Source organism: Heliangelus exortis, chromosome 3 (genome assembly GCF_036169615.1).
Source record: "Heliangelus exortis chromosome 3, bHelExo1.hap1, whole genome shotgun sequence".
In the NCBI taxonomy this organism is placed as follows: domain Eukaryota; kingdom Metazoa; phylum Chordata; class Aves; order Apodiformes; family Trochilidae; genus Heliangelus; species Heliangelus exortis.
This window is the reverse complement of record NC_092424.1, coordinates 3,353,163-3,379,008: the sequence shown is the minus strand read 5'-3', so window position 1 is coordinate 3,379,008 and position 25,846 is coordinate 3,353,163. Positions and strand designations below refer to the sequence as shown.

At 45.3% G+C, this 25,846-nt stretch overlaps 1 protein-coding gene across 1 annotated transcript; it reads left to right on the top strand.

Moving 5' to 3' along the window:
- Nucleotides 1–1,115: 1,115 nt before the first annotated feature.
- Nucleotides 1,116–25,467, top strand: CAPN9 (calpain 9). Its single transcript, XM_071738918.1, has 20 exons — nucleotides 1,116–1,446; nucleotides 5,212–5,281; nucleotides 5,719–5,837; nucleotides 6,390–6,523; nucleotides 7,638–7,806; nucleotides 9,263–9,346; nucleotides 9,599–9,684; nucleotides 10,513–10,590; nucleotides 12,780–12,940; nucleotides 13,628–13,785; nucleotides 14,583–14,791; nucleotides 15,415–15,451; nucleotides 16,995–17,069; nucleotides 17,574–17,631; nucleotides 18,200–18,264; nucleotides 20,768–20,836; nucleotides 22,227–22,305; nucleotides 22,991–23,107; nucleotides 24,122–24,180; nucleotides 25,043–25,467. The coding sequence occupies exons 1-20, from the start codon at nucleotides 1,249–1,251 to the stop codon at nucleotides 25,067–25,069; spliced, it is 2,052 nt and encodes a 683-aa protein (XP_071595019.1). The 5' UTR covers nucleotides 1,116–1,248; the 3' UTR covers nucleotides 25,070–25,467.
- The last annotated feature ends 379 nt before the right edge of the window (nucleotides 25,468–25,846 follow it).

Below are 25,846 nucleotides of genomic sequence, written 5' to 3'. Positions count from 1 at the left end.
GGACATCACCTTCCTGATGGGTTGTCTCCACCACCAGCCATGCCAGGCCAGCCTCCCTCTCTTCTTTCCAGAGAGGGTGCTCAGGCATTGGAATGGGCTGCCCAGGGAGGGGGTGGATTCTCCATCCCTGGAGGTTTTTAAGAAGAGACTGAATGTGGCACTGAGGGCCATGGGCTGGGAGCCACGGGGGGAGTGGATCAAGGGTTGGACTTGGTGATCCCAGAGCTCCTTTCCAACCCAAATGATTCTGGGATCCTGACAGGACTGATGGGGGAATGGATTCCAGCTGGAGGAGGGAAGATTGAGGTTGGATGTGAGGAAGAAGTTCTTCCCCATGAGGGTGCTGAGACCCTGGCACAGGTTGCCCAGAGAGGTGGTGGAAGCCCCATCCATCCCTGGAAGTTTTTAAGGTCAGGCTGGATGGGGCTTGGAGCAACCTGGGCTGTGGGAGGTGTCCCTGCCCATGCAGGGTTGGACCTGGATGAGCTTTAAGGTCCCTTCCAACCCAAGAGGGCATGGACTTAAGCTCTGCCAGGGGAGGTTTAGGTGGGATGTTAAGAAAAAATTCTTCACATAGAGAGTGATCAGGTGTTGGAATGGGCTGCCCAGGGAGGGGGTAGATTCTCCATCCCTGGAGGTTTTTAAGAAGAGACTGAATGCCATGGGCTGGGAACCACAGGGGGAGTGGATCAAGGGTTGGAGTTGATGATCCCAGAGCTCCTTTCCAACCCAAAAGATTCTGGGATTCCCACCTGGGAGAAACAGCCCTGAACCTCACGCTTCCCTCTCAGCTCTCATCCCCACAGCCTGGAGGGCTCTTGATGGATGCTGAGCTTCACAGAGCCATCCCTGTCCCAGCAGTAACCCCCTGCTCATCCAGGGAATGGCATCCTCTGCCCATCCAGGGATTGTTGTCCCCTGCCCATCCAGGGATTGTTGTCCCCTGCCCATCCAGGGAATGTCCCTGGGCCCTCACACCCTTCCCTCCGGGCTCTCCCTCCCTGTTTGCTTTCAGGGTGTTCATCTCCGCCGCCCTTCCCTGCCCTCAAGGAGGTGTGACAGACAGGAGGACTTTCCTCCTCATTTTTTCCTCCTTTTCCTCCCCTTTTTTTCCTCCTCCTCAAGGAGGAGGTAATTCTTGAGGTATATTTGAGGTATTTTCACTCCTTCTCCTCACCTCCTCTTCCCCCCCTACCTTCCGCTCCTCAGCCCCTCAGGATCTCTCCCTCCCTCAGGCGGGAGGCAGCCATGTCCTGGAAGCCGAGGCCGTCGGTGCTGCCCAGGGCCACCCGGGTCACCCACAGCTCAGGGAAGGTCTACGAGGAGCTGAAAGAGGAATGTCTGAGCAAGGGAATCCTTTTCCAGGACATTGATTTCCCCCCTTGCAACTCCTCTCTCTTCTTCAGTGAAAAGCCGCCTGTTCCCTTCGTCTGGAAGAGGCCCATGGTGAGTGTGATCGTTCTGCCGTGCTGGGTCAGTCTTCCCGTCTCCTGTTATCTTCCCCAAATCTGGGAACTGCTGTGCTTTGGGATCAAGCCAAGCAGCTGGCAGGTTCAGAGGGATATGGAGGGTGGGAAACCCTGAGGTGGAAAACCTCAGGGCATGGATGGCAACCTCAGAGAGCTAAGGCTGTGGGACTGGAGGGCTAGAAGGCTTCATACCGTTTAAGGGACCTTCAGGCTCATCCAGGTCCAACCCCCTGCATGGGCAGGGACACCTCCCACAGCCCAGGTTGCTCCAAGCCCCATCCAGCCTGGCCTTAAAAACTTCCTGGGATGGATGGGGCTTCCACCACCTCTCTGGGCAACCTGTGCCAGGGTCTCACCACCCTCATGGGGAAGAACTTCTTCCTCACATCCAACCTCAATCTCCCCTCCTCCAGCTGGAATCCATTCCCCCATGTCCTATCCCTACCTGACAGCCTCAAAAGTCCCTCCCCAGCTTTCCTGTAGCCCCTTCAGCCCCTGGAAGGCCACAATGAGGTCTCCTGGGAGCCTTCTCCTCTCCAGACTGAATAACCCCAACTCTCTCAGTCTCTCCTCATAGCAGAGGTGCTCCAGCCCTCTGATCATCCTCCTGCCCCTGCTCTGGACACTCTCCAGCACCTCCACCTCTTTCTTGGAACAGGGAATCCAGAACTGGACGCAGGACTCCAGAGGGGGTCTAAGAGGTGGAGAATCCCTTCCCTTAACCTGCTGTCCATGCAGGTATCTGTAGATCACTGTGTAGCCACATTTTATGCATCTATATTTATGTACATGCATAATGAACCTGTAATCATCCTTCTGTCTTTTATAATTACCCAACATAAGCAATGTTAAGATGAAAGTAGCAGCAAACGCAAGAACTTAAGGGTAAAACAGGTTATCATGATGTAGCTATGTAAAGATCAAGAGTCATTAGTGTAGGAAATCTATAATTAAGGTTAAACTTTAAAAATTCAAACCTTTTCACTTTTAGGAACTCTTATTTGCTCTTTTCTGTCATGAGCCATGGGGAGATTACACATACATGCCATGGTTACTGAGCCATTCAGCAGTAGCCAAGGGCTTGATGAGTATCTCCTCATGCATCTTGCATAACAATCATTAATAACACAGCAAGAGCCTGAAGCTTCACTAGTCACAGATGACAAACCCAACATCACTCCAGGTTCCTTCTCCCCAGTTAATTCTGTAACCAACAGTCACAGAAAATTTGTGGCTACATCTCATTTCTTTGTTAGCAACTGACATTTATTCTCTCTTTTTTTTTTTTTTTTTTTTTTTTTTTGACATAATCCGAAAGCTTCTCCTTTAGTAGAAAAACATTCCTTTGGCAACAGTGATACCAAGAGAGAAAAAAGAACAAAATAGGCTTAAAGATGGCTTTAAATTTTGTCTTCAGTTAATCCACAATGATAAGCATTTAAATGCCTCAGCATCAGTTGGATTGAGAAGAGAATTAAAGCTCTTCCTCCTGAACAGGTTTCAGCTATAAAAAAATGGGATAACCCTACACATAAGTACAGGCTCTGCTCCCTGCCTTGCCTGCCTGTGCCCCCAAAACCAGGTGGGCTGTAGAGCTGTCCCTAGGAACAGGATGGGGCTGCTGGGCTGAGAGGCTTTTTGGTGCTGTGGATTTCTGTGAAAAAGTGCAAAAAAAGATGCAAGTGCCTACAACACTAAATCAGAAAGAAGGGTTTCAGCTATGAAAAAAATGGGATATCCCTACACATAAGTACAGGCTCTGCTCCCTGTCTTGCCTGCCTGTGCCCCCAAAACCAGGTGGGCTGTAGAGCTGTCCCTAGGAACAGGATGGGGCTGTTGGGCTGAGAGGCTTTTTGGTGCTGTGGATTTCTGTGAAAAAGTGCAAAAAAAGATGCAAGTGCCTACAACACTGAATCAGAATGAACAGTTTGCCTTTGGCCAGCTGTTAGGTGCTAGGTTGTCTTTTTTTTTTTTTTTTTTTTTTTTTTTTCCATTTGGGGTTTCACAAGAGTTAAACTTTGCTGTCAAATGTACTCAGGACCAGCACAGAGCTTGTGTGTGCTTTACATGGTACTCAGCAGGGAGCAGTCTGTCTGTTGTAGTTGTCATGGTCTTCTTCAGGATCTGGAAACATTTCCAGGGGAAGTTAATTACCTGAGACAGCATCTGCCTTTACACTTTAAATTCCCACCAGGAAAAAGGTGATTTTTTTCTGAGCTGCACAGCAAGAAATAAAGCTCAGGGGAGGCTGAGAGGATGTGTAAGGACAGGGTTTTAGTTATGCTCTTCTCTGGCTCCTCAGCTTTTAAGATAAAGCAGTTTCCTCTCTGTTATCCATCAGGAAAAGAAGGTAAATAGAGGCACTGTAACATCATCTCAAGTTAATGCTTTTGACTTTGCAAGTGGGATATAGGCCTGCAGCATTTTTTTTAATCATTGTATTCCTCTCCTCTCTCAGAAAAGTTGTTTTTATCTCATCCCTTGTCACACATGGACATTCTTGGTAAGAGCTAAATGCAGTTCTTGCCAGGAGAATTATGTTCCCCAGCAGCAATGATGTATAAAAACAAGGCACATTATTAAAGATCAGCTGCTTTATCAGCCATTGTTATATTTATACCTGAAGGCAATGAGCTGTGGCTTTTATTGTTCACAGCCAGTCCCAGGAATGTATTTAACAAGCAGGTGGGGGCCAGGTAAGGAGGAGCTGCTGTTTGCTCTCCTTTTGCTCTACACACTGAGGACACGACCTGTGGTGCCTCCTCCCTGGGGCACCTGTGGCCAGCAGAAGATGCTTCAGCAAGAAGTGCAGGAAGCTGAACAAAACCATCCATATCCTGCCCTGATTTGCCTCACAAAACTCATGCTATGAACCAAAAGCAACTCCATTCCCTTTGAGGCAAATGTAGGCATCAAATGACTGGATGTCTTATCTTTTTCCCTCTTTAATAATTTTTTTTCAAGCTTCTGCCACTTAGGCAGAAATCTTGACAGAAGGTCTGCAACAACATCAGGGCATAAACCACAGGCAGATTCCTCTAGTAATATATTAGATACCTGCCTCCTCTATTTCTACTCAGTCAATTAAACTCACTTTACAGCTCATGAGGAAGGATTTATTGGTTTACCACCCTGATTTTTCTATCCAGCTGTGGTTGAACTAAAACAGTCAAATAAATGTTTGAAAATTGCTTTAATGCCATGATGAGCACTGGTTCCTCTAACCTCTGAGCACACAAGGGTGGGTGGTGTTAGCCCCTCCTAGAAATTAACTCTGTAAAAGGCTGGAGTCTACCTTTTATTGTTTGCTGGTTTGAGGAGAAAATGGTCTAAATAGAAGGCTTCATAGTGCATTTAAATGTGAATTGCCAATTTTAGGGTTTTTCCAGCCATTAGGGGAAAAAAAACCAAGCAGAGTTAGCAGCCTGACATCAAGATTCTGGATCAGGTTGTGCTATGATATTTTTACAGTTGCCTACAGATGAGTAAAGACTTCCAGCCTTTCATTAGCAGCCAAATAATTATGAAAAAAAAAAATGAGGTTAGTTGATTCCTTAATTGCTCTACGCTGTAATTAATTGCCAAAGATTTCCCCCCTAGTTTTTTGTGGTGGCTACACTGCTGCAGGATAATGTGGCTCATGTGGCACCCCACACCATGCTGCACAGCTGGGCTCAGGGTGGTGCTGATGTTTTCCTGGCATGTTCTGAGTAGCTTTGGTCTCTCTCTCCCACTCCTGCAGGAAATTGTCAAGGACCCCAAGTTTATCCTCGGAGGAGCCACCAGAACTGACATTTGCCAAGGGGATCTTGGTGAGTGATTCCCTCTGGGTGGAAGTGTTTGTGACTGCACCCTGTGTGGAGCAGCAGGAATGTCCTGATCCATGAGGAGATGTCCCTCCTGACCTGGTGAAGCTGGAGGCAGTGCCCACACTCACCTTGCCTGCAGCCACCTTCTTGGGAGCACCCTCCCATCTCTGCCAGGGACCATCCTGGGGCAGTGGGATTCAAGATCAGGGAAGGAAGGATCTCCACAAGAGGGTACTGTGGGCCAAAGAGAGCCTTTTGTCTACCTCCAAACTACAGGAGGGTCTGCCCTGGCCAGGCAGGGACATAACCTCCTGTCTTTTCAAGAGAAGTGGCAGCTGAGTGCTATAACATCTCCTCTGGCCTCCACATCACCTTCTTATCCTGTTGAATAGAAGAAAATGAGGATTTTAATTTTTTTTTTTTCCCTTCTCACTTCACAGGTGACTGCTGGCTGTTAGCAGCCATAGCTTCTCTCACACTGAATGAAAAAACACTAGGAAGAGTGGTCCCACTGGATCAAAATTTTGGGCCAGATTACGCTGGGATATTTCACTTCCAGGTAGGATAAACATCTGGCAGAGTGTGAGCACATTTCTGTCATTACATGCCATGGTCTTTTTTTGCAGTGGGATTCCCAGTTATTGCAGAGGAGACATTGAAAATACCAGGAATTGCTGAGCTTATATATAACTGAGCTCATATATATATATGACTTTAGGAATAATTTAATATTTTTCTGGAGACACAAAAGAGTTGGGTTGGGTTTGTTAATACTTCTGTATCTTAAAAGTGTCTTCAGTCACGTGGTGACCATTTGTACAGCTACATGAGTGATGTTATCCAGACAAGGAGCTACAGCTCCACAGTTTTAGCCTCAGTCTTTATTTAGGGTGGGTTACCCTTCCTTCAGAGCAGCTGTCCTGGTTTGGGCCAGGATAAAGGTGATTTTCTGTCTTGTACTTCTGCTTTTAACTAAGTCTCCTGTAAGCAGTTAGCATGGTGAGCAGAGGATTTATATACACAAAATTAAAAGTGCTGGGAGTGCCAGAGTCCTAGATCCAGGAGAAATGACACAGGCTCAGCAAACTCATGCCTCACCCTTTCTGCACAGTTCTGGCAGCACAATGAGTGGCTGGATGTTGTGATTGATGACCAGTTACCCACCTTCAATGGTCGCTTGGTTTTCCTGCACTCAGCTGATCACAATGAGTTTTGGAGTGCTTTGCTGGAGAAAGCCTATGCCAAGTAAGTCACACTGCACATATCTGATTTCCTGTTTGTACACACACTATTCACTATTTGTACATACATTATTCAGTGAACAGCTTCTATCCAGGATTCCTTGAGGGGGTTGTGTGTGGGGAGGGGGTTGCATTTGCTGCTGCCTGGATGTAAGGATCATAGAATCCTAGAATCCTAGAATGGGCTGGGTTGGAAGGGACCTCAGAGCTCATCAAGTCCAACCCTTGATCCACTCCCGCTGCAGTTCCCAGCCCATGGCACTGAGTGCCACATCCAGGCTCTTTTGAAATATCTCCAGGGATGGAGAATCCACCCCTTCCCTGGGCAGCCCATTCCAATGGCTGAGCACCCTCTCCAGAAAGAAATTCTTTCTAATGTCCAACCTAAACCTCCCCTGGCACAACTTGAGACCTCTTGTGCCCTCTTGTCTTGCTGAGAGTTGCCTGGGAAAAGAGCCCAACCCCCCCCTGGCTCCAACCTCCTTTCAGGGAGTTGGAGAGAGTGATGAGGTCTCCCCTGAGCCTCCTCTTCTCCAGCCTCAACACCCCCAGCTCCCTCAGCCCTTCCTCACAGCACTTGTGCTGGATCCCTTCCCAGCCTCCTTGCTCTTCTCTGGACCTGCTCCAGCACCTCAATCTCCTTCCTGAGCTGAGGGGCCCAGAACTGGACACAGTGTGGATGCTGTGTGTGGCTCTCATGAGCTGGTCCAGCTTCCAGCACTTTATCAGATGCAGCCCTAGATGATGGTGCTAGAGGTGGATCAAAGCCTGAATCCTGCTACTTGTCTCTGCCAAAACCTGAATTAATGGTTCTGCCTAACTCTGTGTTTTTAACTAATTCAGCAGGTAGCAAGCCCCTGACACAGAGTGATCTTCACTCCTTCCTTACTGAAAGAAAATCCCCAGGCTTTAAGGCCATGGAGAAAGGAATGAATTAAAAATGCAATTAAGAAGGAAAGCAGAATGATCCCAATACTCCTGCCATAGATCCTGGGTAGATTCTGGGGTTCTTCTTTCAACTTCAGTGCTGCAGTTTCCTGCCTGTGTGAGCAAGCTCTGACATGTGGGTATCTTCACTGGTTTGAAAGTCTCTCTCATGGTCAGCACATGTTTTCCAGGCTGAATGGCAGCTACGAGGCTCTGAAAGGAGGCAGCACAATAGAAGCCATGGAGGATTTCACTGGGGGAGTAGGAGAAATGTATGAGGTCAAAAAGGCTCCTGACAATTTCTATGAAATCCTAGAGAAGGCTCTGAAAAGGCACTCGATGGTGGGCTGCTCCATTGATGTAAGTAAGAAATTAGTTTCTCAGTTTAGTTTTGTGCTTTCTGCATTAAAGCCCCCTGCTTTTTAAAGACTGGTTAAATTGATGTCAAGCAGATGGATTTACACCTAACCCTGCAAATAATAGCTCTGGATTGATACATATGCAATTTTAATGTTGTCTTGAGCACCATTATTTAAAAGGAAAGAAGAGTCAACACTTTGCAGCAGGTGGCCACTGTATTTAAGGCAATAATGACACGGATAGGAGCTGATGGTGAGAGTGAACTTTTATTTCCTGACTTGTTTTGGTCACTTAGCACTGAAATTGACTGCAGCTTTTTGAGCAATTACTGGTTCCAGAGACTACAAAATTGGTTTTGTTCAGCCCTGAGTTCTCTAACACCTGTGGGGACTTGAGGAACTGAAGACAATTTTCTGATTGGGTGTATTTGTGTGTAAACAGGGGCTGGGGCTTAAGGTGTGTCAGCTTTATCCCTCCAGAGACTGAAACCTCCAGCTTTCCCAGAGGAAAGGTTGCTGGTGGGTAGCACTGCTCTGCCAGTGTGTCTGACCCAGGGGAAAAGGAACCATCCCTGTGTCCTTGGCTTTCTGGTGAAAAATGCCTGAGCTGCTCAACCACAAGACTGAAAGCTCTGTTTCTGCTTCTTGAAGGAGAGGCAGTTCAGAAACAAAAGTGTGCCAGGATTGTCCATCAGAATGAGCAGCTGGGGAAAAATCCCACCAAGCCAAAAACATTTCCTTTCCCTGTTGCACACTTGTGACAAGCACAAAGGAAGTGGCCAGGCTGGGAGAGAAGGAGAGGATTTTGTTTGCCCTCTGGCCAAGAGTCTCATGGTTGAACATAGGGCTGGGCTGCAGGAGAACTTTTGTCCCAAACCCATTCCTGCCTGGGAGCTGGGCTTTTCCATAACCTCTGCCTTTTACTCAAGGCTGTGCCTTCAGCTCTGGGGCTCAGACTTTTATAATTTGAGTTTCCCTTTCTCTCCTGATGAAGCTTTGCTGCTTGCAAAGACTAATTCAGTGTTTACTCAAGTAGACCAAGTCATGCTCAGCTGGCTGATGGGACCCTTCACTGCCATCACTGCTCCATCAATGCCTTTTTACACAAAAAGAGGTCATATAAACACCTGATCTCAGCCTGAGGGCACCTTTTCCCATCCCTTAGCTGGCACAAGCTACATTGTAATTTAAGTTGAGATTCTGGAAGTCACAGGGGCTGAGAAATTATTTCACTCTGGAACTACCTTTTTTCCCTCTGAATGAACAGTGCTAGAAAATAAAACCCCAAACCACCTTTCCTTCCCTCAGAGGACATAATTACCCCATCACTGCATCAAAAACACCAGTTCCTTCTGGTTAGCCACTGACCTCCTGCCTGATGCTTGGAAAGAACAAGGTGGCACCACTTAAGAGCTCACTCCAAAGAGAGAAATTCACAGTTTTTTCCTCTATTTCAGACCAGCAGTGCTGCTGAGTCAGAAGCCAAAACCCCCTTTGGCCTTATCAAGGGCCATGCTTACTCTGTGACTGGCATTGAGAAGGTATGTTCAACAACAAGGGGGAAAGAGAGACCTGGGGGAAAGATGAGGGATTTTCCCCCATCTCAGGTGTCAGGGGGAATTTTCCTGGGGGGGGAATTACCCAAATTCCCATTCATCTTTCCCTTCCACGTCTCCTGTGGCAGTCTGCACCTTTTGCCCAGCTCTTACACCAGTTTGCCCCAGTCTCCACCCAGAAGACCTCCTGTCCTGGCTGCTGACACTTGGGATTCTCTCTGTTTCCTTCTTCCCCAGGTGAATTATCAGAGCCAGGAAGTGCAGCTCATAAGGATAAGGAACCCCTGGGGACAGGTTGAGTGGAATGGCCCTTGGAGTGACAAGTGAGTGTGCTGTCCCCTCCATGCTGCCCTCAAAAAGGCTGCAGCTGTTCCACAGAAAATTAAATCAAGGGTTTGTACATTGCTGCCATACTAAAATGTCACCCTCAGTACTTTCAAAGCTGCTCAGTGATGGGGATACTGTTGAAGATGTTTAGCCCCCCAGAATCTAGCAGGAGCAAAAATTGTGGATTGAAACAAATGAGAGAATTTAAGACACTCCTGATTCAAATTAATTTTAAATCTGGGGTGATTTTTTGTTTATTTTGTGCAAACCTGTTGCTGTAATCCTTGTGACACAAGACGTGTGCTTGGTCCCACTGCATCTGTGTCCAAGAAAACATCTGGAAGAGACCATCCTGCTGCTCTCTCCAGCCAGTTTCTCTGGGTCAGGGAAAATTAATTGTCACAGAGAATCATAGGGGCTGGAAGGGACCCTTGGAGATCATCCAGTCCAATGGATCATCTCCCCCTGCCACAGCAGGATCACTCAGGGCAAGGCCACAAAGGAACACATCCAGGTTTTGAAAGTCTCCAGAGAAGGAGACTCCACAACCTCCCTGGGCCAAGACTCCCCCACTTTCAGTCAAGAAGTTTCTCCTCATATTGAGGTAGAACTTCCTCTGTTCCAGCTTCAACCCATTATTCCTTGTCCTATTCCTGGGCACCACTGAAAAGGGATTGGCCTCATCCTCTTGACCCCCACTCCTCAGATATTTATAGACATTAATCAGATTGACTCTAAGCCTTCTTTTCTCAAGGCTAAACAACCCCAGTTGCTCTCAGTCTTTCTTCATGCTTGTAGCAAAACTTGGTTTTATTTCCTTGCAGCTCTCTGGAGTGGTGTTCAGTGAGCCCATCAGAGCAGGCACGCCTGGCTCAGGAAACCCAGGATGATGGAGAGTTCTGGTAAGCCACAGGGCTTCAGAGTGTGTGGCTCTAGTCAGAAAGGTCACACAGAAAGGTCAGATGTCCCACAGAGCTAAGCTGGTAGTTAAGTAAGTCCTCAGAAGGCCAAGAAAATCAGTGAGGTTGAGCACACCCAGGCAAATGTTGGCCTTCCTCATCCTGCAGCTCAGACACTCAGAGAAGAAAAAAAAAAAAACAATGGGACTGGAATTTCTACTGAAGGGGTTAAGTGGACAAAAGTCTTCTGCAGGAGATAAGAAATGCTTCCAAAACCAGTTAGGCAAGCTTGATAGCAGCTAAACCCTCCACCCAGTGCATCAGGCTTCTTTTTTCTAATGCCTTTTGACTTCTGTGTATTTCTCTCAGGATTGTTTTTGCCCCTCTAAGCCACACCTTGATGGTTTCCCCATCACACACAGCCTGCATCAGCAAGGGTGTCATGTATCACTAGAGACATTAAAGTGGTCAGATGAGGAAACAGCTGAACATAGCAGCTCCTCTCCAGCTTTCAGTTTGCTCCAACTGAGGCAGAGTTCAGCTGAGGAGATGGTGAATGAGCAATACTCCTGATTCTGCAGCTGAGGACCTTCACCAGGTATCTCCCTGGAAAGCTGGAGTAAACTTTCTGAGGTGTTTTGAAACCTGCTGCCAGACATAGTGCATAGCAAAGAAATCAGGTCCTCAGGAGTTCAAAATATGTTCTCTCCATGACATGCATTATCTTTGGGGCTAGAAAACAGCATAAGGTGCAACAGGGCTCCTCTTGGTGACAAGAATTTACTGCAATAAATGTAACAGTTAACTTTACAGTCAGCAAGCTCCTTGTACAAAATTTCTTAATGTCTGGAAGCTGAAAGGGAGCCCAGGAAACCTCCTATGCACTCATGAACAACTTCTGTAACTGCTTTAGGTTTTGGGCCCAACTTAATCCATGCCCACAAAGCAATAGTAATTTTTCTAACACAGCCTCATTTCCTCCAAAAGAATTCCACTTGAGGGAAGGGACCCATTTCTCTGTGTTTTTTCTATGATCCATGGGGTGTGTGTGTTTGTGTGTGTGCCTTATAGATAGAAGAAAAGGGAGAAGAAATGTTCATTCTCAGGTGTTGTGCTGGATGGGAGGGAGGGCAGTGCAGGAAGGGAAATCAGATCCAAACCTGCCAAACAATTAGAGCAATCAATATAAGTGGAATATCATCAGAGTGTCCTCAGGATGCAAAAAGTAGCTCAGCTATAAAGGACTCCATGGGTTAAGGCAACCAAGGTGGGGGTTTTAGGGGGGACAAAAGGGCTTTTGTCCTTTTTGCTCTTTGGATTTCAGAGGACTGAAGATAATCTGCTTGGTAACATGCTGATGGCCTGCTGACCTCATTAACTATGCCAAAGATATTTTTTGGCTATGTAATAGCAGCTTAGATCAGTGCTGTCCAGATGCTTCTAGTGGATGTGAAGAGGGCATCCTGCTAAGAAATCAGCTTCTCAGTCCCTTTCCTCCTAAAATCAGAAGGTCAGAATCTTCCTTTCACCAGTTTAAAATCCAGGACAGCTCTAGGGCAGCCAGAAAAAGGTGTTTTACTCCTTAGGAGCTAAATCTGATCTATGAAGCCCTTTGCAGCACATTTCCAAAGAGCCTAAAATTATGGTGTGGCCAGGAAACTGAGCCTCTTAGAGCCAGGTTTTGCTCTGCTGCCCCTGCTCTCCTCTGCTGGGCATCAGGGTGAGAATTAGCAGTGCTTAGGTCTTGCAATACATGGGAATAGCCAACAAGAAAGGGGACAGAGCAGCTCAGGAAAGCAAACCTGCTGTTTCTTCCTACATTAAAAAATGAGCTTTAAAATGGCCCAAAGCAAATGTAAATTAAAATCATCACAGATGTTTCTTACGCAGTAGAAAAATGGAGATAATCTGGTTTTGGAGAGCTACACTGAGGGCTAGCTGGGCCCTTTCTGCCACTGCTGCAGATAAACATGCAGGCTTGGAGAGCTTTTCCCCTCCTGCTACTCCATTTTGTTGTCAGGCACCAGGCACTGGAGGAAAAGGATAGTTAGAGAAGTCCACTTTAGGGAGGGGACCAGTTTTTTCTGTGGTCCATGGAGAGAGGCAGGGGGGTTGTGTAGATGGGACTCTGGGGCCTAAATACTTCTGCTGATGTGAATGTCTGCCAATTCCTCCCCATGTCTTTTGCACAGGATGAAATTTGAAGACTTCAAAGTGCATTTTGATAAAGTTGAGATCTGCAACTTGACTCCAGATGCCCTGGAAGACAACACTGCCCACAAGTGGGAGGTGACCATCCACCAGGGCAGCTGGGTCCGGGGATCCACTGCAGGAGGATGCAGAAATTTTCTAGGTAAACAGATACTGCTTTGAAAAGGAGAAGCAGGCACTGGAAGTCTTTACCCACCCTCAGCCATCTCTCCTGGTACCCCACAGCCAGAACTGGGATTCTCAGCCAGCTCTCAGTCAAAGAGACAAATATTCATATGGTCCCACTTGAGACGTTGCAGTAGAAGAGCTGCTTTCTTTGCTCTCAGGTTCACTGGATCTGCTTTGCCTCTCATTTAGGTTTGCATGAGCAGGACTAGCTCCAAAAATGTCACTGAAACTGCAGCAGTAAGTGTAAAACGAGACAAAAAACCAGCTCAGCCAGCATGAAGTAGTAATGTGGATCTGAACCATGTTACTGCAGGCTGGCACCAGCACTGTGGGATCATTGTGGCTATGTACTGTTAACAAAATCCCATCTGACAACTTTATTTTAACTATGGTAACTTAATAAAATGTCAGGCCTAAAATCTTTCTACACCTAGTTCCATAAAGGACTTTGGGATTTGGCTTTTTTTTTTTTTTTTTTTTTTTCCTGCAGAGCTGAGTGGAAAGAAGCATGACAGCTAATGGAAAAACTAAATTTGAGCACAACCTCAGCTTAATTGTCTAAAAAGACAAAAAGTCCTCTGTTTTGCTTTGGGTTTTTTTCAATAGTAGGAGTGGTGGTCTTTCTCTTCTGAGGCAATCTGGTGTTTCTTTACATTGGCAGAGACTTTCTGGACCAATCCACAAATTAAGCTACATTTGACAGAGAAAGATGATGGGCAGGAGGACTGCACATTCATAGCAGCACTGATGCAGAAGGATCGCCGTAAACTCAAGAGGCTGGGGGCTGAAATGCTAGCCATTGGCTACTCCATTTATGAGGTAATCCATGGTTTTCCCAGCACAGCAGCTTCACTCTCAATATTGGCACCTTTCTCTGGGTTTGTTCCTCTGGCAGTCATCATGTAATCCTTAGGGCCTTGTTCCTAAAATAGTCTGCTCGGTCACATCAAGCCCCATGAGAATTTTGATGTGTTTGGGATGAGGTCCTCTCAGAAGAGGATCTGGGAGTCCTTGCAAGGCTAGGTGTTTGGGATGAGGTCCTCTCAGAAGAGGATTTAGGAGTCCTTGCAAGGCTAGGTGTTTGGGATGAGGTCCTCTCAGAAGAGGATCTGGGAGTCCTTGCAAGGCTAGGTGTTTGGCATGAGGTCCTCTCAGAAGAGGATCTGGGAGTCCTTGCAAGGCCAGGTTCCCAGGTGAGACCCCTTGGTTCCCTCATCCCCTGCCTGGCTCCTGAAGGGGAGGTGTTGGTTCTTCTGAACCTCCTGGGGCACATCACACACAGGGTGTCCCTGAGTGAGGTTGGGATTGGCAAATCTATTGTCATTGTTTTGGGACAACCCCACCTGGGATGGTGATATTTAACAGCAGGGAGTGTTAAAGTAAAAAGTCAATGCCCTGGAGTCCTTTTAGATTGCCTTCTGGGTGCAAAAGGACCATTGGCAGTGGGTCCTTGCCATGAGGTGGGAGCTATGAGCACCTGAGCAAAGGGATGAGAGTCAGGGTCAGAGCTGGGGGAGAAGCTGGTGTCAGGTTTGGGGTTTGGGGTTTGGGAGAGGGCAAGAATGTCCCCCAGCACACCCCAGCCAGTGCAGTGGTGCCTTCATTTCCCCTCCTAGAGCCCTGGCAGAGATGAACACTTGGGCAAAGACTTCTTCAGGTACCACCCCTCCAAGGCCAAGAGCAAAACCTACATTAATTTGAGGGAAGTTTCCAACCGTTTCAAGCTGCCTCCGGGTGATTACATCCTTGTTCCCACCACGTTTGAGCCACACCAGGAGGCAGATTTCTGCCTGAGGATTTTCTCTGAGAAGAAAGCCATCACTGAGTAAGTCATCAGCAAACCCTGGGCTCTCCTCTACTCACCTGCCCCTGGGCTTTTGGCTGCTGGGGGAGAGCCTGGCTGCAGAACACCCAGCAGGACCTTGGCACTGGGACCTCTTGATGGGTTTTTTTTGCATTTGCCCATTTTTGGCTAAACCTGAGTCTCCTGTTTTGGAGAGGAATTTAGGAGGTGGGAAAATAGGGCTGGTGATGGTGAAGCTGCTGGAAGCTTGAGAAGGAAGAGCTAGCTGCCTGATGCTGTTCATGAATCTGTGAATGCAGCAGTGTTTGTTTCTTGTTTGTTTCCTCCCCAGGTTTGTCCAAATGAAAATTTGATATTGAGGGGAAAGTGTGTGCACAATGAATGAAGAACCAGATGAATTCTTTAGTAGGCAGCATGCACAGCTGTGCCCTCCCTGAGTCATGCTCAAAACTTGTTTTAAGGGCTTATACCAAAATTTAAACAGAGGCAAAAAAATGATTGTCTGATGAATTTTATCTAGACTTGACCTATTATGTAAAAAATGCAGTTTTATCATTCATTTCTGGAAAACATAATTAGCCAGCTTCCACCCCAAGCAGATGATGGATATCTTCAGCTACTGAATAAGGTTTTGTTTCCTCCAGGGATCTAGATGAAAACATTGCCATCGAGCTCCCTGAGGTAAGTCTACAGGGTTAAAATAGCAAGAGAATAGCTCAGCAGAAGGCAGCACACAGGGCTTTAACTGTCTTTGGCTAAACCACATTCATTTCACAGGAATGCTGCACAATTGCCAGCTTTGTGTATGTGACTGAAACAGCCAGTTCTGCTGAATATGGTAAAAGAGCTGCAACAATCAGAATTATAATCATTATTCCTCTGGATCCACTTCAAGTCAGTTGGTGTCAGCCAGCACCAGAGGAGGGTTCAGCCACTGAAAGCACAGCCATTAGCCATGGGGAGGCACATGGCCATTCCCATCTTCTAAAATATCATTTATTATGAAAAAATAAAAGGCAAGAAAATGCCCACAGCCCTACAGCCATGGTGCAGACAGATAACTTTATTGTCCTTATCAATACCCACAGGGCTGGGGAGGGTGTGAGTGATACCTGCCTATTAAAAGCATTAAGTTCTTTTTTTGGGTTTTGTTTTGTTTTGTTTTAAGTTCTTTTTTTTTGTTTCTGCATGGCCTGGTCTGCCTGCTGAGGGCTAATTGCAGTTGAGTCTGAGTCAGCCCCTGTGTTAATGTATCTATCCTTGCAAATAACCCATTCTTTGGGCTGTGCCTTCCCATGGAAATAAGTTAAGCCAAGATCTGGTGTGTTCCTCTTCAGTAAAACTCTCCTCCAGGGAGCAGTTAACAAGTCTGCCTCTGTTCCTGGAATCTCAGGGCCATGCTCAGTAGCAAAGTAAATCTCTTCACCTGTCCCAGTATCAGATAGGGACTGCATCCAAATCTTCAGATAGGGACTGCATCCAAATCTGAGCAGGACAAAGTGAGGAATTTAGGGTCAGAAAACCTCTAAGTGGCCAAGCAGTGTCCCCAGGGCCTCTCTAGCACCCACGTTGTATCTTCTGTGGGTAGAGAAAACAAAGCCTGAGTTTTTGCTTCCTGTCCTGTGCCATTGCTTTCCTTTATCCTTTTTTTTTTTTTTTTTTTTTTTTTTTTTTTTTTTTTGGCCCAAGAACTCTTCTGTTCACATGGTCACCCCAGCTGTGGCAGTGGCTCTGTGTTGTGGTGTGTCCCCTGCTCACCAGTGTAGACTGAAGCTTGGACTTTACCACTGCACTGAGGCACTCAGCCAGCAGCCAGCTCAAAGTTCTTCCAGGCTTAGGATGGCTCTGGGCAATGTCCTCAAGTCTCACCACCCCTGGCTGGTGCTCTCAGGATGGGGGGAAAAGTCCCTGGATGATCCAGCTGGAAAGAACTCAGGAGAAAAGTTCCCCAGTTGAAGAAGTGGGGAAGCAGAGTGGTGCCAGGGTGGGAGAGCTGTGTTCCAGGACGGATGCTCTGGGTCCTGAGCTACCCAAAACACATTAATTAATCACCCAGGTGAAGGAAATGAAGGGGTGAGATCCCCTTGGGGCAGCTGGGTGGTTGGGAGGCATCAAGTTTAGCAACTATCAGGAGAATTTGCTTTTGAAGGTGTCCTGTGGGACAGCTGATGTAGAATAGGGCTGCATGTTCCAGTTTTAATGATTTGTGTGTTTCAAATTGCAGCCTCCAAGCCCAAACCCAGAAGAAACTGAAGAAGAAAAACAATTTCGGGCACTGTTTGAGCAGATTTCAGGAAAAGTGAGTACAAAACCCTTGTGGCTCACAGAGAGATGTAGAAAGAGGGGTGACACTTCTGCTCCCACAGAGGGCCAGGTGACACAAAACTGATGTATTTTGGGAGGAGGATGCACGGTTGCAGTGTGTTGTTTGGGCACCAGGTGTCACCATGCATTATTTCTGGCTGGAGAAAGGTCCAGTCCCTGGTGAGCAAGCAGGAGGACCAAAAAGTTCTGGGGGAACTTAGCTGGTTCTGTGTTCAGCTACAGTTTAATCTTTGAACCAATGGTTCCTTCTTGAAATCTCTTTCAGACAGCCTCATGCACAGCAGCGTTCCTGTCATTTGTCAGCCCTTTAGGGTTTTTTTTTTTTGCTTTTTTCTGGGGTTTGTGTGGTTCTCTTTCCCTGAGCTACAATAAAGTACAGATGGGTGCTGTTTGTGTCTTCTGAGGTTTTTGGTATGTCTGATTAGAGAAAAAAAATCAAATAACAGATGCTCTCTTGTTTTTTTTTTTTTAACTTTAGGACATGGAGATATCTGCAGAAGAACTCAAATATGTTCTGAATACTATATTAAAAAAAAGTAAGTGCTGTATTCAAAAAAACTAAGTGCTTCTAACCTCAATGTTAAGGGCCCTTTAGAGAACTTTATAAAAGCTCCAATTCAGTTCACTTACAGATAGAAAAACAAAGGCTGTGTTATGGCTCCTGCCTGCTGTCCTCTAACCAGGCAGGGCAGAGCCAGGAAAACATCTGGTCCATGGTCTGACCACAAGCTTCCCCTGCCTCCAGCATATTCCACATCAGCTCAGAGAGCTCAGCTCTGCCTTGCTGTGCTGTGGGGAGACAGGAGCTGAGCTGGGACTTGTAAAACCTGGCCATAAACCCTGCTACAGGCTCTTTGTACAGTGGGAAACTTTTCCCCCTCTGAACTTCATCACCTGATTAACAAAAAAATGAGAGTAGGTCCTGTCATGTCTTCAGTAAATCCCTCCTGTGCCTGGACTGGGACTTCTCTTTAGTTTTCACCTTCCAGTCCACAGGTCCTCCCACAGTGAGAACTAAAAGCTTTATCAACTCCTATTTTCTCCTTTCAGTCTATAAAAGGCAAAGGAATAAATGATTTCTTTCTTATTATTGTCCTTTTTCAGTAAAGAACATCAAATTCAAGAACTTAAGTCTCATTTCATGCCGAAATATCATTTCTCTGATGGATGTATCCTTTGAAACTTGGGTTTGTGAGACTAAATGAATGCTGAACAGAATTGTCCACAGCATTACTTGTTGTGGGTATCAGAGATGGATGTGGTAATGTCCTGGCAGAACACTGTGCAAACTAAAAAATTATTTGAAGATCTATCCTGATTTTTTGTTTTAGAAATTCAGAGCTTCAAGACAAGACCATTTGCAACTACAGACTTAGAAGCAGCTGCTTTGATGTTGAGCACCTGTAAAAGTAAATATCAAATTACTTCTATACAGAAGAGTGCATTTTTTGAAGCTGTGATGTATTTGAAAAAAGGCTTGGAGAAGAAACTCAAAGAAAAGCCTGGAGGGTTAGACTCAGGACTGTGCACTCAAATTAAGGGTCAGAAACCAAAGATCAGCAGAGTGCTGAAAATCACTGATATCAAAGCTGTGGGGTTTTTGACAACCAGGTTAAAAGCTGGAAAATCTGGTCTTTCAGCTAGATCCTGGAACTCCAGGAAGCAGACAGGGGGGTGAGAGTTGTCTGTCCAAATGTAGCCATTTGGGGTGTAGATGTCTACATCTAAGGTAGCTTTCTAGACTTCCTTTTTAGATAGTGGAAAGGATGGGGTAATTAATTATGCTTGTTCAGCCCCACAGTCAGGGATGCTGAATAACTTCTTAGACATCAGGAGAGGTGGATCACAGCCCTGGGACTTCCCCACCAGATTTGTCCTTTGCAATGTTCTGCTTCCTGCTAAATTTCTGTGCTATGGCTTCTCCTTGGGTAGAGCTTTTTTTTTCAGTTTGCCTTCCAGATAGACAATTTTGTTACACATGAGAAAAAACAGGTACAGACCTGACAAGGCAAGTATCCAACCTTTGGTTTATGCCTTGCTTGTTCACCTCAGAATTTCTTACATTTTGCTTTGGTTGCTCCAGGCCATGACAAAGGTAGCATCCTCTCAAACATTTCTAACAGAAAACTAAAAGAGAGCAAATTTATCCTTTTAAAGCTGTGCTCATACTGTTAAAATTTAGAGAAAATGAGTCACAGCACAGATGTGATGAGAAATAGGGGACTAGTCCTAAATTTCCCCCCTTGAAACCCAAGCCTTGGTAGGAAGTTGGTCCAATTTCACATCTCTTTATATTGCATTAGCACAGAGCCAGGGTCTGCCCTTGACCCAAGAGAGTAACAGCAGTCCTGGGTTTACTATTTAGGATATAACTAAATAGTTCCCATGATTTGTGATGCTTCCAGCAAACCTCTGCATAATTTTGCATAAAAAGGGAGACATCTCTTCATCTGCTTTGGAAGCACAAGGGAAGCAGACACAACCATCCTGCTCCAGACATGTCCTTTGGAACACAAAGGAGGAACAAAATGACAGGAATGCAAACCCAAGCCCACGTTGTCAGAGTCCCCTTGATGTCATGTGCCACCAAATTCCTTCCCTGCAATCACCCTGCAGGGACTCAGGGGTGGATCAAAGTTCTACATGAGCCCAGGAAGAAGAACCTGGAAAAAGAAAGACAAGCTTTTTGCAGGAGTGATGATGTCCTTGGGATTTGTGGGTGCCCTCAGAAATGTTCACCAGTTTAGGTGCTTAAATAACAGCAGGCATTAGCTAGACCCTGCTTGGCAGGTTTTGACCTTTTTGAGTGCTCACTGGGGTTGTGTCTGGCTGAGCAAGGGCTTTGTCCTGACAAGTGAGAGGGAAAGGGGAAGGGCAAGAGATAGCTGGGAGGGAATGGGCCCATTCCTCACTTTTTGGAGCAAATGCCCCATCTCGCACGAGCTGTGCTTGGGTGACATTAACTCAGTAAAATGAGTATTAAGACCTTCATGCTTCAGGCAGAGAGAATCATAGACTGGGTTGGGTTGGAAGGGACCTTGAAGCTCATCCAGTTCCAGGATGGGCACGGGCACATCTCCCACTTGACCAGGTTGCTCCAAGTCTCATCCAGCCTGTCCTAAAGGGAAGGCCAGGCAGATCTGATCACTCTCAGAACTGCTGTGCAGATATTTTTTTTTTCAGCTCATAGAGCCAGATTTTGCCAACCTCACCCCACACCCCCCATTCCTTTTTGGCTGAGCCTTTGTAACAAAGCCTGGTGACTAGATCAAAACCAAGGAATAGCTCATTGGTTGCCTAACTCCTTCAAGTACACTAGCAATTTGTTTTAATCAGGTAATTTAATTCTCTGAATCACTTCTAACCCATTTACATCCCAAGCTCTTCTTGCTTTGGAACAATCTGTGTTTTTTTTTTTTTTTCTCTTGTAGAGCCTGCAATTGCTCAGCTGTGTTTTTATATCACATAATGTTCCCCAAATATCACAGCCACAACTGTAACTGCTCAAGCTGCACCTCCTGAGAAATCCCAAGATTGGTTTCAGCAGCACCATAGGCTTTCCAGGCTACATGATTTTATTTTTTTTTTCTGCTGGAAGGAACAACTCAGATAAATTCAGACAGAATTTTGACCTCTGTATAACAATGACTTTTCCTTAATTCACATTACCAGACCAGTGGCAATGGGAAACTGGACTATAATGAATTCAAAGTTTTCTGGGAAAAAATGAAGACATGGATTGTAGGTGACATTATTCATTGTATTTCTTTCTCCATTCCCTTAGCTATTTCCTGGGTAGTTTATTATGTATGTGCAGACAAAAATGGAGATGGGAGCATTTACAAGCCACAAATTTTAACTCAAACCAAATGTTTTGAAAGTGTGGAGGGCTTGTTTTGGATGGCCAGAGACACTCTTAGCTTTCCATAAGAGTTTTCTGGAAAGAATAGAGATTTTTGTAATCAAATCAACTACTTTTGGGGTAAAGAATGCAATGGGAACTAATAAGCAAGTCAATCAAAATGAAACTTAAGAGTTTCCATTACTGCTTTTTTACAGAAAAAGAAAGTGATGATTCATGACTAGTAGGAAACAATGATTTCCTAAATCACTGCATTTTCATTATTGATCTCTCAGGAGTCAACTTTACTGAAGTCTGGGAAAGTGGGATTCTAATTTTAAACACATTTTCCTGCCACTGTATATGGCAGTAAGAAGAAGCAGGCTTGCAGAATCAGGCCACAGCCTGAATATTTGAATAAAGACATCATAATTGTTTCCTCATGGTCATTAATAGCTTTTTTTCTGAATTCAGGCTTCACCCAAGCATTCAAAATATGCAGTTCCCTGCTTCTTGTCTAGCCCATCAGAAATGGCAAACACTTTTTCTGGGTATTAATGCCACACCTCTCTTAATAAAGGACTCATTGTTTTTTTTAACTGAGGGGCTTGAGGATTCCTTATATCCTCTAGGAAGATTTTCACATATATTTGTTGGAAACTTTTAAGCTGAATGTAATGGCAGCTCTAAATAACTTGTATTCCAAGGGGGAGTTGTGCTTGTCATCTCATTAAAAGGACAGAATTTAACTCCAGCTTAAGAATTACTTAATATTTAGGTCAAAAATTCAAACTGTTTGTATAAGTTCTTTTGGCTGTACCCTGAGTTTAGATATTTAGATCTTTTATACCTAGAAGCAGGTAAGTGACAATCTGAACTTAAACAATTTGATTCTAACCTTCAAAACTACAGAGAAAAACAAAAAGAGATTAAGAGAATGCATGACTTAGGAGTTAAAAGACAAAGACAACACATCCTTCCCAGATAAAATAACTTTCTTACAACTCATGGGATTTTTTTTAATGAGGAATAACTCATTATTTTTGAAAGCTTGGGTTTGGCAGTACTTGTTTAAAGTTTCATAACAACCTCTCCATATGACAAAGAGAGTTGGGACCCATATTTACTCCTCAGTTTAAAAAAGAAAAAATCAGGCTGGACTCAGACCAGCCTTGTCAGCTTTCTTAAATGCTTATGCAGTCAGAGATAAACACTTTGCTTTTCTGTGCCATAGCTGTGCTCCCTTTCCTCTGCAAGTACTGAACTCACCATGTGCTCCTTTCATACCAGAATATTTTTCTCCAGTTTGACTTTGACAAATCTGGCTCCATGTCTTCCTACGAGCTCCGCAGTGCTCTTAAAGCTGCAGGTAAGAGCAGCATTTAATTTGGGGGCAGATCAGCTGGGGATGATGAGGACTGTCCAGAGTCTAAAGCCCAGAAGGAACTGGGCACCTAGAGAGGACGTTGAGCTGGCTAATTTTACCCCAGGTACCCTCAACCATGCAGGGCAAGTCAGTCAGAGCAATCTTTACATTTTTATTGAGCTCTGTGAAACTCAGAAGGGGTAGGGATGTTCAGGGTTAGATCCCAACACAGACCATTTCAGGGTCCACCTCCACTCAAGGACCACTGAGTAAGATGTTTGTTATGAAGAGCTGTCAGTATGTTTGTATTTCATCCCAAATTATTTTTATTAAAGCACCTAGATTTGACAGAAATCCCTAAAAAAAAATTCAAAGTGACAGAATGGTCCCTCAAACATCACACAAGCGTGGACTGGAAACTCCAATGAATGCAAAATTCTTTGTTCAGGATTCATCATTCATTGCAAGCTTAAAGAACTTTAAGAATTCTGGGGTTCAGGTTGCTTTCTGGTTGAATGTGTGCCAGAGAGCATCCTCCCATTAGCTGGTTGGCAAGATTAAGGAGAGATCTGCAGATCTGGCCTAGGAAGTTGCTCACATTACTTATTTTATTTTATTTTATTTTATTTTATTTTATTTTATTTTATTTTATTTTATTTTATTTTATTTTATTTTTGCCTTTGGGCAGGATATCAACTCAACAACCACCTGCTGCAACTGATTGTCCTCAGATACTCTGGTGATCAGTTACAGATTGAATTTGATGATTTTCTGAACTGCTTAATTCGCCTGGAGAATGCAAGTGGTGAGTATCTCCTTCCTCTGGGTTTTCTTCCCCTTTGAAACAAAAAAGCAAAAAAAAAAAAAAAAAAAAAAAAGAAGAAAGAGAAATATTCCACTTTTGGCTGTCATCAAGCATATGGCACAATATCTAAGATCAAGTGTGTACAGGCTAAGAGAAAGGAGCTGTGTTCAGCATTTGCTTTTAGGATGGCTTCACTCCTGTAAAGTGAAAAATGTTCTGCTGCTAGTGGAAAATTTCCCCATGTGGATTGAGCTTGTTTCCTAAACTCTGCAGCAACATAGAAGGCATGTGAAGAATGCTGGCAAAGTCCATGGTAAAGCTTTTCTTGTGGCTCACACTGAGCTTTATTTGGGCCCAGAGAAGTTCAAGGTTCAAATATTACTTGTGCTTCATGCAAAGAGATAACTGGTGTGTGCTTGGGAAGGTATCTGCTGTGCCTTTTAAATAACTTGTTCACTTTTGGCTGAAGATAGGGTTCCCTCTACACTGAGGCACCCAGTTTGTGTCACTCTTGTTCCAGAGCAGCAGTAGCAGAGAGGTAAAATGGATGGGTGAATGTTGATGTGATCAGAAGTGTGGCTCCAAATTCAAATCACACACTACTCACTCTCTGGGAAGAAAAAATCAACTTGCTTGGCTGTTTTCTTTTTGGTTTGTTCTTCTCTTTACTTTCTGGTTCAATCTGTAGCAATAGAAGTATTAGAAAAGTTAGATGAGCTATACAAATTGTGCAAATTGCTCCACTTTGGAGCAAATCTGCCTGTTGAGCACATCCCTCCTTCCAATCAAGTTCAGAAGTCAGTCTTGTACAAAGTTTTTAAGTCCACACAACATTTCCTCTTGCAAGGATTTTGTCAGAGCAGCTACCACCCCCAAGCAAACCTAAGTCACCTTCTTTTTGCACCAGGATCTTCCTCTCCTTGGCTTGGCCACCCCATCCCTGTGGGCTGGGAGTTCATCTGTGAGTATGACTGAGGAATATTTCTAGCATGGGTGTCCTGTTTTTCATTGCAGGAGTATTCCAAGCCCTGAGTGTGAAAAACAAGGAGTTCATTGACCTGAATATAGGCCAGGTATGATCACAGCTTCATAAACCCTGACAAAATGAGGGGGATTCTCTAAAGCTTTGTCCTCTTCTAAGACCCAGGGTGTTTCTGCATGATGCTTCAGGTGACATCTACATCCATGAGAGTGCAGGGCTCACCTGCCTTAGGTCTCAAAAAGCCTGGGGTTTTACAGCACAGGCACTGATGACATTTCCCTCGTGCTGTTTCCTTGCTCTTGTGATGTACTGACAGCTTTCCATCCCCCTTTACAGATCCTCTGCTTTTTCCTTCCTCTTGTGATGTACTGACAACTTTCCATCCCCCTTTATAGATCCTCTGCTTTTTCCTTCCTTGGGTGCCAGCTCTCAGTGGGGGAGCAGGGAATCAGCAGATGGTGACAGGGTGTCTTCCATCCTCCCTGAACCCCCCAGGAGTTTAGATCAGCCTCTCCTGTTCATCCCTGCTTCTCACACTGCTCAGCACAGGCTTCTTATTTTCTTGCAACCCCTTGGTCTCCCTGTTGCCTGTGTGGTTTGTCTCTCATTCCACACTAACCCAAAGCTTCCTGGGGCAAAGTACTATGAATTCCCTGGCACAGCAAACACGGGAGCCCATGTGGATTGCTGGGAGACAAAATCACTGCTGTTATCAGCACCAAGTGCTTGGGGAGCTCTGCCTCCTTCCCTCCAAACAGAGGAGTAAATGCTGGCTGAGGTCTTTCCTCAGTGACACAGGATCCTACAGTGAGCAAAGATCCTTTTGCCTGTGTGGGGTCAGTGCAGAGCAAGGCACTGCTTCTGAACATCCCTCTTTTGTCTGGGGCAAGGGAGGGGGAGGGAGAAGGGCCTGAAGTCATTTATTAAAAATGTTGTCCTTCTTCCAATATTAGTTTATCAACCTGGCAATGAACATCTGAAGAATCTGACTTGGGTGCTCCATGACTTCTGCCCCAACAGCTGAAGTCCCCATCACATCCAAACTTTGCCAGGAGGTTTCATGCAGAGGAACATGCATGCTACCCACCCTTTCTGGTCTCCAGCTTTGTTGATGAGTTCAACATTCAGATCACATTTTGGTTTTATTTTTGGTACAGCCTGAAACTGGATTTATTGTTGTGAGGAGCATTTGGATGGGGCACACCTGCCTCTCAAGCAGACTGGGACTGATGTCCCTGAGTGACCAGAGATTTTTATGAAATAGGATTGTATTTAGCTTCAGCACAGCACAGGCTGTAGTGATTAAAAGTCTTTATTGCTGCTTGGCTTTGTATTACTGTAAGGTGCTTTTGAAAATACAAGGTTGTGTAAAACTTTATTCAGTTTGGAATTTATTTTTGGACGTGCTGTGTGGCTCCATAACAAATCCCCTGTTGTAGCCCCATGAGTTGCAGTCTGGGAGACAAAGCAAGACTAAGGAATGTATGGATGAAAATTCATCCTTAAATATTCATGAGAGAGCTCCCTGGCCCAGGCTTCCTCAGAAGGGTGTTGAAGCTAAGCTCTGACATTCATCACAGATCCAGTTTAGGGGAAAATTGTTGCATTTCACCTCCTTTTAGTCCTTCCTCTGTTACCAACAAAGTTCCTCTGATACACATTTCCCTCTGTGCCCTGAGTGTGTCCCACAGGGCAGTCTCTGCAGGGCTGCACACAGCTTGCCTTCATCTCCAGAGAAACACATCACCCCTCAGACA